The following is a 15,619-nucleotide window of genomic DNA, read 5'->3' as shown; positions in this document are numbered from 1 at the left end:
GAGTGGGAGCGCGCAGGGGGTTAAATGACATTTTCTTATCGGTTAACGGCGCATCTCGTACTCGAAAATAGTAACTGTGTGATCACGGGAACGAACGTTGGGTAAACTTCAGAGATTTGCATCTCGATAAAGCCAGTTAAATGAGGGGTTAATAAATTATCAGCACGCACACAATGAGGGGCCGATTCCAGATATGCAGGAGATTTAAATGATGGCATTAAGAGCGCCTTGTGCTAAGAAAATAGAGTAACAATTAGCTTAACTTCGGATCATCTTGAGAAAATGGCAACACGCACACCCAGAGCAACAGCACCCACCACACGTCTAAAAAGCACGCACGGAGAAGGTCCAACAGCCCGGATATGTAACATCTCTGATCGAAAAGCTGTCGAATTACCTCCAAAATCTGGCCTCAAGCGAATGTCATAGCCCTTCAGCAGTCTATCCACGGTCTCTTTTACCAGTGACATGTTACTAGGGTCATTGACACTAAGAAGGAAAAATAATAATGCGTTATTTCTAATTTCTCGGACCCAAGCTGTACATCCCTCTTAGCTGTAACATGCAGAGCAATTCAAAGTAAAGCAATGCCTTCGTCACTTACCTCTGTGCACACACCACTGCTATTATTAAAGGGAATGACCAAATCCCAAAGTAACCCTTTTTCCGGACTCTCAGCATCCCTTTAGCTTTTGATATGATTTAGGGTTTCAGTGAAGAGAAGAAGAGATCCAACTTATTCTGGCCAGTGCAGTAATTCTAATGTGAAGCGCATGCGCACGGCGTACCACAACATCAAAAGGAGCAGTGGTTGCTGCTGGAGATGGAGCAAATTTCCTTGCAAAAAAAAAAAAAAAAAAAAAAAAAAATTAAAGGGGAAGAAGGAAATGCATTATTAAAAAAAAAAAAAAAAAGTCATCCACAGGAGGATCGAGTATATTTTTGTTGTCCTTTTTCTTAGTATAGAATATAAATCACAGCAAGCGGAGAACTTTAAGGAGTTGTGCAGGGCACCGGCGGCTTTGTAACCCAGTTTAAATGCGGGGGGGGGAGGGGGGAGCTGAACGGATTCGGATTGACACGGAGGGGGGAGGTTGGCAGGAACTTGTGCAGCGCCGAAGGCAGGTGGGCAGCTGAACTTTTTACTCCCTGGAAGGAACCGCCCGAAGCGATGCGAGGTGCGGACAAAGGAGCCGGAGCTCGCAACGAGGGCGGGCGGTAGAGGAGGAGAAGAGATGGGAGCTTACAGTATTTCTCACGAAAAAAAAAAAAAAAAGAAAAAAGAAAAAAAAAAGAAGAAAAAAAAAAAAAAAAACGACGAGGGATAGTTTATTGAAAAAGGGGATTAGGCTACTTCCTGCCTTCCAGCGCTGGCAGGCTGTTCCCGGGGCACAGGGCTGGGAGGTGGCCGGCTGCCGTCTCCGGCTCCCATGGCTCATCCGCTGCCCCCCCCAACTCGTCCCCCGCACTCAGCCTGGGGAGGGGAGCTCCGCAGGTAGAGCTCGAGCTGCCGCGGGGCTGGGAAGGGAAAACCGCCCCCCCGAAGGTAATGGTGCTTGTAGTGACCGCAGCCACCCGGAGCAGCCCCCTTACCTCCTTGGGTAAAGCACGCGAGCTTCTCAAACGCAGCGTATGATCCAATTAATGCCTCAGAAGGAACCAGAGACGAGCAGAGAGCTGATTAAGGGATGCTTTGAGTGACATTTAAATCCTGAGCAGGAAAACAAAAAAAGAAAAGGATAGAAAGAGAAATGGGGAGAAAAAAAGCCTACCTCCCCCCCCCAGACCGACCAAAAAAAAAAAAAAAAAAAAAAAAAAAATCAGCTGGCTTAAATGATTCCACGCAAATCTGCCTTGTGTTCGTCGCTCCTTCTACACCTCCTCCTCCCGCACATCCCCTCGCTGCTCACCGCTCGGATCTATTCGTGCTCGCGGTGCCGGCCGGCCCGGGCTGCGCGGGGTTGGAAACACTCGGGGCTCCAATTAACAAAAGCAATATTTAACTAGCTGCGGGAGGCCGGAGGAGGAAGAAAACAAGGGGTGGAGAGGGACGCGGTGAGGTGAGGGTGTTGCACAGAACGAAGCGGGCTGCGTAACCCGCTTGCTCTTCAGCACGGCTCAGCTCAGTCCCACACGCACACGGCGCTCCGGAGCCCCCGCACCGCGGCCACGCGTGAGCTCAGCGGGAGGCGCTGCCACGTGGCCCTGGAGCAGCCGGGAGGGGTGCAAGGCCGGGGGGTTCAAGAGAAGATGATGATGAAGATGACGATGAAGAGGAGGAGGAGGCGGCGACAGACCTGAATGGGAAGGGGTGGGTTGGATGCGGAGGCGGTGGGACCAAGTCTCACCTGGGGAGCCGCGGGTGCCGCCCCTGGGAGCCGGAGGGGCGGCTAAAGAAATGAACAGCAGCTGCGTGAAGCAGGCGGCAGCCCCGAATAGCAGGCAGCCATTTCACGCGGCCCGGCAGCTCCGCGGCCGGCTCGGAGGCAGCCCCGCAGCAGCACCTGTCGTGGGAGCGGGGCTGGGCAGCCCCGAGTACAGTACAGCACAGCACAGCCCGTCCCGTCACTCCCCACACGCTGAACGCACGACCGCGGCTCCAGGAGCACGGACTGATCGCGCCCCTTCTGCACCCACCCGCTGTCCCTTCCTTAAAACATCACGTCGTACCCTGGAGAGCAAGGAAGTACCCGGGCTTCCTTGGGGGATGGGGTGATGCTGGGGGTTATCCCCCTACACTTTCTTCTCTCATTCGTAAACAATTACTTAAAACAGACAATTTTTTTTTTTTTTTTTAGGTGCTAAATATCCCAGCTCTCATTCGCGTTTTTCCATACAGCCCAGCCCTAGCCAACCTCAGCATAGGAGCAGCACCAGCCCCGGCCCTTCCGCCCCCCAACCTCCCCCCGCTCCGGCAGCGGAGCCGTCCGGCCGGGCACCAGCACAGCTCTCCCTTCTCACCCTGCTGCTCTGCTTCGCTCTCAAACCTCTTGAAATACGGCCCTGAAAGGAAGATGGTGGACACAGTGCAGTGAATCACGCTACCTTAGGTGCATAATATGCTTTTTTTTTTTTTTTTTTCTCCTGCAATCATATGACAGAGCAGGAGGGAAAACACTTCGATCCTGCACTGTGAAACTCACCTGCAAGTGCGAACTTGGGACCACATCCGGCACTCCCAGTTCTGTGCTCTGACTCTCTCCTATTAGCTGTCATTATGCCCCAGAAACGTTCCACATACTGTGTCTGAATGTGAAACAGATAAGAACCTGAGGCCGAAGGCTGCTAATATTCAATGCTAGACTGACAGGAATTCTTTATTTAGATATTAGCATGATGTTAGCATAGTATTAGGGCTGGAAGAGTACTCTTTTTCCATTGGACTGCTGGATTAGTACACCCAGAGAATTCAAGCCATGTCAATATATCCAGCAGTTGTTCCCTGCTGTGGTGCATGCGCTGACAATGAGGCACGTTGGTTCTGTGCCTAGGACACACTGTGCAGCAAAGCCCACTTCAGGCCGGCTCTTCCAGTAAATGAATGAAATATCTCTCAAATAAAATCACTGCATACAGATATAATGGTGCATTCCATGTAGAAGATTAACATATACCCCCACACTTTCAAAATAAAAATGAATGTATAAAGCCTCTCCTGAGCCACGCTTGGATGATCTGTATAGCTTAGGATTTTTGTTAGATGTGACTCCTCCACCATTTAAGTGGGTCAACGACAGTAACACTTCCTTACCTTTAGTCCTGTTTCTGTGTGCCCTGTGTGATAAGGGTATAATTATACACTGACACAGAGTATGAATTCATACAATACTTTTCCTTTTGCAAATGCTTTGCTGTACTCTTTTGATAGCACCCCTTTTTGTCTGAACACAAGTTCTGGTCCATCTCTGTCATTCAAAACTTCTCAGTGCCTTTAAAATGTCCCACTTATCAAAGAAATCGTTCCCCTTTTCCTCTTGTGTCTGTTTGTTTGTTTGAAAAGGAAATTAATAACCGCTGCAAAGAGCAGCATTGGCAAGATGGAGAACCATTCGTGTCATACTCTTGAGGATTGTTATCTAAGTTTTTTGATGTATTATGATGGGGAAACAACCCAGTTGCTAGTTGGATGCTAGTTACTTACATCTTATAAATACCTCAGATTACAAATTACTATAATCTTTAATAGAAATCAGCAAAGATGGTCATGTTTTACATGCCAGTTGCAAATCATTTTTATTCTTAGCTTTCGACTTTGAGGAGTACAAAAGAATACACAAATAAAATTGAAATACACTGAAGTGATGTCCCACTATCCTTGTTGGCCTGTGTGTGACACTGCAAGAACTGGGCTATAAATAATGTCATACTTCACTTGTCTTGTCAGCCCTTGCCTATGGCAGTATATTCCTGTCACCATGAGCAACAGCCCAGGCCATGTATGGAGAACTGCTGTAAAGCAATTATAAAACAGTTTGCAGTAAATATATAGATTAAGTTAAATACATTTTCGTATGGGATAAGACAGGTTGTCATGTATTACTGCCACTGGAGTCCCAAGGCACAGAAGCAATACTGATTTATGCCATCCCAAGAACTCCACCTCCATCACTGGGGTTGTGAATAACAAAGGCAAAACCCCCCTGATGAAGAAATCCTTTCACTGCACACCAGTGGCTTGACCTGCCTACTGTTCTTTGGATGCCATATTTCCTGAACTCTTGAAAATTTGATAAGATGCAGTAATATCAGAAACCCTCTGCTAAGAGTTGTTTGCATAAATCAGATCAATTTTTAGTCTATAATTTTCAGAAGAACATTTGTGATTATTAATTTTCATATGTTTTCTATTTCCAACTTCTGTAAAGTCCCGAGTCCACAATACTCCATCTTGGTTTTGCTGTCATTTCAGGCCTTCACATGTAATATGGCACAGTCCATGCACCATGCCACATCATTAGCAAGCAGCCTATCAGCACACACACTGCCATTACAATGCATGCACAAGCAAAATGGCTCCTGAGGGTGTACATTGATTCTGCTCTTCTTAGGCAATAGAATTTGGTTTTGCACGGCAAAAACTTTCTAGGATTTTCAGATTTGTATAGGTTTTGAATATTGCATATTTAGACATTTTCAAAGCAGTAAAGCAAACAACAAAGGCAACAGTGTACGATCTGCCTCTTATACTGCTTTTGGCCCTCAAAAGCAGATGAAATCATCAGCACTGTACAGTAACTGAGGGTGATAAGTTGCTTAGGAAACAAGTATTACTTGATACAGTGTAAATTTCACTTAATTATAGCAGAAGAGAAATGAGGGGGCAACCATTTGGTTTGCATTGGTTGGTTTACATACATTTATATGTAGAATTTTATTTACTGAAGTTGAGATGTGCTCATTCTGTGACTCACTGCATGGTGTCCCACCAGATGAAAGATACTATGGATAAGAACTTGCTCTTAGCAAAGAGATATTAATCCCAGGATAAAATAAATAAATAAATAAACGAAATGAAATAAAAAGCTGTATCTTAGATGCACGTTGAGTCTTTTAGTGTGATATCAAATTACAGATTAAAACATGGAGCTAAAACATTGCATGAGACAAGTGTTCCGATTGGAGGCAATTGTCAGCAACTCAGTGGGGACTGGAGCGAAATAGAAAATGTCTGGCACTTGGAATTATGATGGAATGAAGTCCTGTTATCATATCATGAAAGTGCCACTGAAAGCTCAATTTCCTTCAAACTGGTGGAATATATTAGTTTAACAGTTATGTCGACAACAAGTTTTTAATTCCCTTATTTAAGCTACATTGGCACTCCACTAGCTCCCAAATATCTACAGTATACACATCCTTTGACACGAAGGCTGGGCACAAGGAGAGACAAGGATAGTAAAACATTTAAAAGGCAGCACAAAATGTATACCAAGATTATGTCTTTAGACTGTGTCCAAATCTCCTCCATGCTGTTTGTGTAAGATTCAGCCCTGAAAGCAGATTGCAGAAACCTGTTATTAAATTAATGGAGTGGCATTTGTCTGCATCAATTGATTGCAGGATTTGGTCTTCATTTCTAAGCTCTCTTGGGCAGAGTTAACTTCCACATTTTTTTGCTGTTGTTGAGTAATACATTCCAGAATACTGTTAAAAATGTTATCTGAGGGTTTGAGAACTTTTGGGTTGGAAGCTTTTGATAAAAAATGAAAATACTTTTATAAGAAAAGTGATTTAAGCTTCTAAAATCATCTTGGGCCTGTTAAAAATGTTTTTAAGACTAAATAGGAATCTACATAGTTTTAGCTGGATTTTTCTTATCTGGGAGGACTCACTAGCTCACAAAATTTCTCCCCATTGTGGCCACCACCTGGACCAGTGAAGGGGCTGACACTGGAAAAGAAAAGCAGGAACTGAGACAGAAAAGGTAGGTGAAGAGAAAGAGAAGTTAGAACAGTGGGGGCAAGGCTCCAAAACAAATTTGAAGAAAGAAGAGCCATTTATTTAACAAGAAAGAAAAAAAACAAAATTAGTGCTCATTTAAACTAACATGTAAAACATGAAACAGTCTTTCTATCTCAGAAATCAAACAGTTCCTACATGAATTCTTTATTCTCTGGACAAAAGAAGATTACTGAAAAACGATCATTGAGACTCCTGAGCTCTGTGATAACAACTATCAAACATGTTTTGATCCAGATTAAATATTTTGAGATTTAACAATGTATTTACTTTTCTTGTAAATAAGAAACCTTCACAGGATGCTTGTAGTTGTAAGAGATTTCACATGAAAAAGTATTTTAATGAAAGTAAACAAAGCCCAAAGAAACTGTGACTTGCATTTGACAGCCAAGTACAATCAATTGCTAAGTTTTAAAAATGGCAAATACTTTATACATTGGATTAAAAAAATAGCAGTATTATTCAATAAATTTTCCAACTAACAGAAGTTTCTTATCTGGTAAAATACAACCCGCATTAACAAAACAGAGAAACAATGATAGAATTCAAAGAGAAGTACTAGAAGTAATAGAAGCTATTAATATTCTAGTTGCTCTTTAAGCAGTTGTTTTTTGTTTAGTAACTAGGAGAACGCAAGCTTGAATCTGACTGCACAGTGCTCAACAGTGCCCTTTTACTGGTGTGCTAGAAGGAGAGAGCAATCTGCCCTCTGCAGACATATACAGATCTATTACTCCCAGCAAATGGAGAACATGATGTGCTCCTTACCATCTCTAAGCCACTCTAACTGATATTTGACCAGTCAGTCAGTCAGGTGAAGCTCCTGATGACTGGAAAAAGGCACCCACTTTTAAGAAAGGTAGAAAGGATGACCCAAGGAACTATTGCTTTGTCAGCTTCTCCTGTCTGGAGAAGATCATAGGGCACATCCTCCTTGAAATTATGCTAAGGCATATGGAAGAGAGGGAGATGATATGGGATAACCAGCACAGCATCACCAAGGGCAAGTCCTCCCCAGCCTACTTAGCAGCTTTCTGTGGTAGCGTAACTGCACCAATGAACAAGGGAGGAGGCACTGATATCATTTATCTGGACTTTGACACAACATTCTTCTCTCCAAACTGGAAAGACATGGATTTGATGGATGGACTGTTCAGTGTACAAAGAAGTGGTTGCAAGATTGTACCCAGAGAGTGGTGGTCAATGGCTCAATGTTTGGATTGAGATCAGTGACAAGCGCCTGTTTCTCAGGGGAACAGTACTGTGACTGACTCTCTTTAATATCTTCATCAATGACATTGACAGTGGTATCGAGCATACCCTACAAGGACAGTCTGAGAGCTGGGGCTGTTCAGCCTGGAAAAGAGAAGGCTCTGGGGAGACCTGAGAGCAGCCTGTCAGTATCTAAAGGGTGGCTGTAAGAAGGAAGGGGACAGACTCTTTAGCAGGGTCTGTTGTAAGAGGATAAGGGGTAATGGTTTGAAACTAGAAGAGGGAGAGCTAGAGGGATATGAGAAAAAAAAATATGAAAAGGGTAGTGAAGCACTTGAACATGTTGCTCAGAGAGGTGGTGGAAGTCCTGTTATTGGAGATATTCAGTGGTCAGGCTGTATCAAGCTCTAATACAATAGAGCTGCAGGTGTCCCTGTTCACTGCAAGAGAGTTGGACTAAATGACCTTTAAAGATCCCATCCAACTCAAACAGTTCTGTGACTTAATAGTTGTTTTTTGTTTCTTTGTTTGCTTGGGTTTTTTTTTTAACTCTCTTGCATTCCCACCCCAAACGAGCTCACGCCAGTATTCCATTTCTTTCACAGCTACCCTAAAATTTCAGCTAGTCCTGGGGAGGAGCACGTGTCCCACCGTGCTGCAATAAGTATAAATACACATCTTGCCACACAGTTTGCCCCAGCTGATGATTTCTGATTCTGTGCTCACAGGACAAAGATTCTGTGGAATCAATACTTGGTTTGCAAGTGATCTTCTTAAAATATTGGAAGGTAGAAGCATCATATACAGATGTTACTGTTCAGCAGAAACTTCTAAGACTGGATGGACCAGTTCTGTTGAATTGATTATGTTTTTCAGAGCTTTACCACTTTCCTACAGAAAGGACATAACTACCTGAAGAGTATAGCATGGAAATAGACTTAATGCCAGTCAAGATGGTAAGGCACTAGCTGGCAAATGCAAATACACTATTTTGACTTATGAGAAAGAACACTAAACAGCAATTTACATTTACAGGCATGTATGCAAATTACATCTAAAGCAGTGCAAATTAGGTGGGACCAGATGAGTGAATGAACCACAAAAGTAGAAGCTAAAAACAGAAAATAAAATAAACTTAGCATGGAATATAAAGGTGTTATGAAGTAGTGAAGTATGAAGAAATACTAATAATCTTGGGAAAACAATTCAAAATGCCAGGAAAAAACAAACAAACAGCAAACCAATCCCAAATCAAACTTCTGTAAAATCATCTCTCTCGTTAAGCTACATACTGAGTTTAGTAATACATTCAAGAATCTCTCTAAAATACCTCAATATTTCTGTAAGTAGTCATCATTCATTCTCCCACCTGATTTTGTGGTCATAGTTGGTAATTTACAAACAACCATAAGCCAAAGAAGGTCTCATTAATGCAAACAAGTAACCTATCATATTATTATGTCAAATCCAAAGATGATATAGATAAGCACATCATGGGCAAGTGCCCAGGCCAACTCCTGCTGAGAATAATAACAAAACCCACATTCAGCTCAGGAATAGCAACATGAAGGCCCATCTTACAAGGCATCAAACAGCAGAAACCTGGAAGAGTGCCCAAGTCATGATTACCCAATAATTTGTGAATATGGTCCATACTACACTTGCAGGGAAATTAAAATGAACACATTATAATTTTATCTAACAAAGTACTAAACAGAAATTAAGACATCCCTGGGTTCTTACAAGTTTTTGAGGCTTGATTTTCCAAAATGGAGGGTGTGTCTTACTGTAGAAAGGTCTGGTACAATTACACTCAGTCCTGAGGTAATGGTAGAGAGAGAATAATAGAGATTTGAAACAACTGTTTGCAGATTACCATTCCCTATTTGATTTGGGTGAACTAATGCCTATGAACATATCTATCCCCCTATATACCCGCATAAGGCCATTTTAACAACTACTGTTATTATTTTACTGTTGCAGATATGGTCAGGTCAGTAGAATCTTAGGCAGTAAAACTGTCTTCAGAGCTACTTTGAATGACTGTGAATCAACCAGTCAAACCAACGGTCAGACACTGTCACTGGAAATAGGACAGCTCTGGGTTGTGATACTAATCACAATATTAGCTTTTCGTTTATTCTTAAGGTGAAAAAGCAGCTGAATAATACTGATATTTGATGATACACAGCAAACTCAAAGTAGTGCTCTACATTTTAAAAATGTTTGGGTTTTGAAGTGGAAATTTTGGACATCTTTGCCAATGTAAATCAGGAGTATCTCCACAAAGTTAATAACATTACAAAAAAAAAAAAAAAAGTAGAATTCAGAGTAGTAAACCCCTCACTATAGTAAAACAATTATTCATCTTTGTGTCTTTAGCTCAACTTTGGTCATAGCCAGCTGCTTTATGTAACTTCCACAACAAAACTTGATCATCTTTCCTCTAAACAAGTAAAAAACTGGCACATCCATCACATCTCAGAGTTCAAGTCCAGAAACAACTGGATACATATTTTAAACATCTCTTCATTTTTCTAGCTACACTCCACATATACTGATAATTTTATATCACCATAAAGCATTAAGTCATTTGAACATATCAAGGAATGAGAGGTAAACACTACCTACAAGAAACAAAGGAACAGTCCCCATTAAAACAAACCAAAAAAATATAAAATAAAAGATACTGTTAACATGGTCAAAACCTATTGTTGAGGTTACAGATAAGAGTTCTCTTTTCAGGGAAATCTGATGGATGTTGCTGTTATACACCCTTGTAATTTTTTTTTTTTCTGAACCTATCAATTTTCAGGCAGTGTTGTATGAGTCCATAGAACCACAGGGGTACATGGCATATACACAGAAGATTTGCCCGTTACTGACACATACGATTCTGTGTGAATGACTTTTTTTTTCCTCTTAGGGTTATTAAATACACAATTTCATTATGCCATCTACATAACAGACTTTTATTTTAATTTATACTACCTTTACAATAAAAGAGATTCTTTCACCATTCAGTTTTTGACATTGGTTTCAGGAAAAAAAAACAAATTACTTTTCATTCCCTTCTCCTATTTTATCACCTTCAAATAATGTCATATATTTATTGACAGCAATGAACTTATCTCTTGCAAGGAATGCAAACACTCCGGTATCATTATGTTTTGAATACACTCATTAGTAATCCTTCCTTTCTTTTCAGAAAAGGATTTTAAAGTTCTCATTCCTATGGCCTATAGAGGAGGAGGAAAAGGTTGAATAGTATGACAAATCCTTTTAAAAATGTATTAGTACAATAAATAAATAACATCTTCCAATGAGAAAGCATAAAGGAAGCTTCAGAACATTTGAGAAAAAGGTTCATGTTTTTGAAACATGACAAGGTAAATATTTTCAGTCAATGCCAAAAGACACAAATACATAAACATGCCTATGAAGAAAATCAGAGCTGTATAAACTGAGCTGAATACATCGTAAGTTTCCACTGTATGTGTAACCTCATTATTGAACATAAAAAAAGAAAGTATAAATTAAAGGTTGTTAATAACATTACCTTTGGCTCTTACTCACAATTAAGCTAAAAATGATGCCTCTGTTGATGACTATATACATCCACTATTTTGAAGGTCACACCAATGTTGTATTGTCTTTCTGCACTACACTGAATATGTGGTCCAGTATCAATGTGACAGGAGAGGGATCCTTCCTGCCACCTTCACAAGAGCACTCCAGCCTCATTGTTCCTCCAGTAGACAGGCACAGGACTAGCACATGAAAGTTCTACTTCTGAGATAAATCTGAGGTGTAACTTTTATTCTAACGTGGTCTATCTTCATTCCATTTAGAAATATTTCTAAATAAGCTTTTTTCTTTATCTAGCTTATATGTCAGAGCCTAGGATCATGCACACATTACTGAATGAGCCTGGTTATAGGAACACTCTTACGACTGAGAGCATTTGCTGGTCTTGAGAGGGAGAAAGACAATCCAGAACAAGGTCTGTTACGAAAAGATCATTCCAAATATAAACAAATTGGATGTCACATCACAACATAAATTGGAAAGACAATTCCGAAAGTAATAAACAACTGCATCTTGGAACAGCTCATTCTGAAGCATACAAGAGAATAGGCTATTCTTGACTTTGCCCTAAGTAACTTCCTGAAAGGATTCCTGTAAGTATGGTTGAACCACTAAGGAGTAAACATAATTTAGTTTGACATGTTTTGTGAAATCAAACTAAAATAAAATATTGTGACATTGAAACTCAGGACCTGGGTACTTTTCGAATGAGTAGGTGAAAACAGTTATAAAGAGAAATTCATTGAAAGCTAAAATCTGTAGGAAACCTTCTGGATACTATCCAGTTAAAGAGTTAATGGAGATATCAGAAAGAGCTTTTACACAAAAAATAACAAATTAAAGCCAACAGGGCAGATATCAAAGTGGTTTAAGCATGCAAAATACAGGTCTTCAAACAACTTTTTCTAAATGGAACTCCATCAAAGTTATGGCCTCTTAGTTGGCTAAGAGGTTACGATTCAAATGTCATTACCAAAAACAAGAACAAAGTATGGTAAAAAACAACTTTGTACAATTAGCAGAATGCATGTGGGATGTCAGCAACTCTAGAGATCTTGCAGTGAGACCTTTTTTTTTTTCCTTTGTTCTTTAGATATAGTGAATAGAAGGTACCACATTTAAACATGTATACAATGAAATAGAGGCATTCTCGGAAACAGATACTAAAAAGAGCAGTGGATGAAACATGAAAAATCAAAATGTTTTCAGAATTTCATAACTTCAAGGGCTTTCAAAGAACTGAAGACTACAGCAGCAACATTATCAGAAAACTTCTGAAACATGACAAAAACTTTTATTTTGTGTATACATTCTGAATTAATTGTATTTCTCTATCGATTCCCTTCTTTTTGCAATACTCGACAAATTAAGAGTAAAATGGAAAATAGGCAGATAACATTTTTAGAGTTCTCTGAAGAATAAGAAAGTTCTTTCACATTAAGGCTGAATGAGACACACGACATACTATGTAGATTGCAATTAAGGACTTACAGGTATGCTAACATTACAGTAAAATTTTATGATGTAACAAACAATGCAAGTATAAAATAATGTCATTTCAAAGCATCTCTGTCAGTCGGATGAAGAATAAGGCTGTGACTTCCTCAAGAACAACATAGCAGGTGCCCCTGCCCACTGCAGGGGCTTAGAACTAGGTGACTTTTAAGGCCCCTTCCAATACAAACCATTCTGGGATTCTATCAAGAAACAGGAAGTCAAAAGTAGAAAAGGGGACACTCATTGCCCTTTCCCCACTGTGAATGGTGGACTGTAATTTTCATATAATCATAAAACAAGATTACATGAAGGTGGCAAATTACCTGCGTCATGTGGCTTCATACCTCTCTCTTAAATCCTGTTATTGACCATAGAAGTGAATAGGCCGCTATCACGAGTTAGGAACAGAATAAATACAATAAAACCATTTGTTTGCGTCCCTCATGTCTGGATGATGTATGCAGAGCACTCACGCTGATTCTGATACCTGCTAATCTTGGAGCTGTTCCAAGGCATACTCTTCCTCATGATGTATAGCTCAGGACAAAATTCGAGGAATAGTGGGAAACTAAAACATACAGAGTGTGCTACAAAAGATTGCACGTTACACCTATCCCACTGAAGTCATGTTTTGATACTTCAAAAGAGACTGGAGCCGTGTGTTAAATCTAAGCTTCTATCTTTCACAAAAACTCATCCATGTTGCAGTATCTTTGGCGGGGCTTCCTGTGGAACTATATTTAGCCTAGGCTTTAGGAGCTCAGTGATAGCAGCATGAAACTCAGCATGCAGTAATTAGTCAGGCTTTCTTCTCAGAAAGCACTCGCAGGCCACAGTGAGCTCTGTGATGCTGCAGCATACTGCTGGTGCTAGAAATGCATGCCTGCCTAAGAGTTAGCTTTGTTGTGACTGCAGAAGAGTTGACCCAGCAAAAAGAAATTATTAAAAAAAGACACATTTTGCCCTTGTTGCCACTGAGTTGGCGATTAACATAGGATATGCATGTGCACATTATATTACATCTTATTTTATTTTCTCTATATTATCATATTTGGGACATATATTTGGTGAACACATATATAGATATATATACACACAGATACTCATACATATACACATACCTATATTTTTACACTTCTGGCTGCCTTATCCCTTTCCATCCTTGGAAAGTTGTATATTCTGCACAAAGCAACTGAATTGTGAATAACAACAGCGTGATATTTCATTTTCTTAGTGGAGACCAGCAATTATTATATACTGACTGTTCAAGGGTGTTATTTTTGTAAACAAGAAAGAAACTAAATGAGCATAGAATTCATTATTGGGAAATGGCCTCTTATTCAGTTAATGCACATTCAAGAGAGCCCCATATGTATGTGCTCTCCAGTCAGTGAAGTACTGCAGGAAAATAGGAAGAGATTTCCCAGGGTGCAGCACACCCTGCTTTCTCTACCATATGCCTTCTAAATATGTTCCCTCTGTGTCACTGTGCACACAAAGCAACTTGCTGATTCTTGGCAAATTAATTCTGATACATTAAAAATGTATTCCTAAAGAACAGCTTTTACTTATTTAAAAAAAAGAATCCAAAGAAAATCAGTTTTTCACAAAAAATGACCAGTCAATTCTGGCAACAGACATTCTTTCAACATTGCAATGCTGTCCTTCACTTTCTGGAGTAACTCCATCAAATGTCCCATTTCTTTCCAAGATACTGAGTCAACTAAGTGCCAAAAATACATACTAAAGCTTAAAAACTTTGAGATACTCCATGGTGCATGAAACATGTTAGTACTATTTTATTGGTTGAAGTCCTACAGGCAAGTTACTATAAATTTAAAGAGAATATGGCATAGATTTATGACATAGATTCAGACATTAACAATTTTTAGGTGAGCCTAAAAATCACATCTAAAAAAATAAAAAGTTTTTTTCTGGGGGGAGAAAAATTGGTGCCTTTTGTTTGCTGTAAGTTGGTGGGGTTTTTTGTTTGTCTTCCCTAAAATAGACTAGAGGTATCATAAAAAGTCCAAATAATTAATGAACTTCCGCTAAGTGACAAATTTTGAATGATATACTAAAATTGACACATGAAGTGCAAATCTACAACACTTTTCTGTGAGTTATAGATCAAATTGGGTAGGAAGCTTTGTTCCTAAAAAGAGATTTTTTTAAGTCTTTCCAAATACCCACATTAGGAGCTAGGAATTTAGAGAAGAAAGAAGAACATAGGAGGAAGAAACATAATTTACATAAAATACGAAGCACAAGAAAATATTTTCAAGGGATATTTGTGTGTTTAAAAAAAAAAAAACACCAAGGACAAACTCAGGTGAAATAAGGTTGGATAAAGGTAAAAATCTTACGCAATAAATCAACACCTACAGGTGATATGGAGGATTAGAAATTCAAGAGTTGAAACATCAGCAATTACTATTAGAAACTCTTTGATAACTGAAGAGGTATCAGTTGATTGGAAAACTTGTCATTTTTTTCAGGCCTTAGAACAGCCTTATTAAAATTATTTAAAACAGGAACACGTCTCCAAATTTTGAATGCCTTTACTGTGGAATTTAGAAACACCAGTTTCAGTTTGTACTTGTCTATTTGCTTCCTAACTTTAAAATTAGACTATTTTTCAAAACACAGGAAACCTAAATTCCTAACTAAACAGCCCACAGATCTGATAAGAACTGCTCAGAGTTGGGAATAACAAAGACTTACAGTCCTTCACATAGTTTTGCCCAAGCCAATTCCGGAACACTTTGTTATGTTTAATTTCAATTTTTGCATTGACTTCCTAATTACTAACCATAATGGAAAGTTCTCTTCAAAGTAGTTCTATGCCTTAGCAAAGTTTGTT

General features: G+C 39.8%; 1 protein-coding gene across 5 annotated transcripts in view; it reads right to left on the bottom strand.

Moving 5' to 3' along the window:
* GABRB2 (gamma-aminobutyric acid type A receptor subunit beta2) overlaps positions 1 to 15,619 on the bottom strand; it is a 159,975-nt gene that overhangs the window by 137,292 nt on the left and 7,064 nt on the right. Inside the window, exons 1-4 of one of the 5 annotated variants that reach the window (XM_048960303.1) lie at positions 2,962 to 3,061; positions 1,594 to 1,711; positions 605 to 837; positions 398 to 489 (exon numbers count right to left, since the gene is read on the bottom strand). In XM_048960303.1, the coding sequence (XP_048816260.1) occupies positions 398 to 489; positions 605 to 681 (169 nt within the window). In that variant the 5' untranslated portion in view covers positions 682 to 837; positions 1,594 to 1,711; positions 2,962 to 3,061. Of the gene's footprint in view, positions 1 to 397; positions 490 to 604; positions 838 to 1,593; positions 1,712 to 1,910; positions 2,283 to 2,348; positions 2,623 to 2,961; positions 3,062 to 15,619 lie in introns of those variants that run through there. The other 4 variants (XM_048960302.1, XM_048960300.1, XM_048960304.1 and 1 more) reach the window with 4 other exon arrangements.

The sequence above is a fragment of the Lagopus muta genome, chromosome 14 (assembly GCF_023343835.1).
Source record: "Lagopus muta isolate bLagMut1 chromosome 14, bLagMut1 primary, whole genome shotgun sequence".
NCBI lineage: Eukaryota > Metazoa > Chordata > Aves > Galliformes > Phasianidae > Lagopus > Lagopus muta.
The sequence above is the reverse complement of the archived record's forward strand: the minus strand, read 5'-3'. Positions and strand labels throughout refer to the sequence as shown.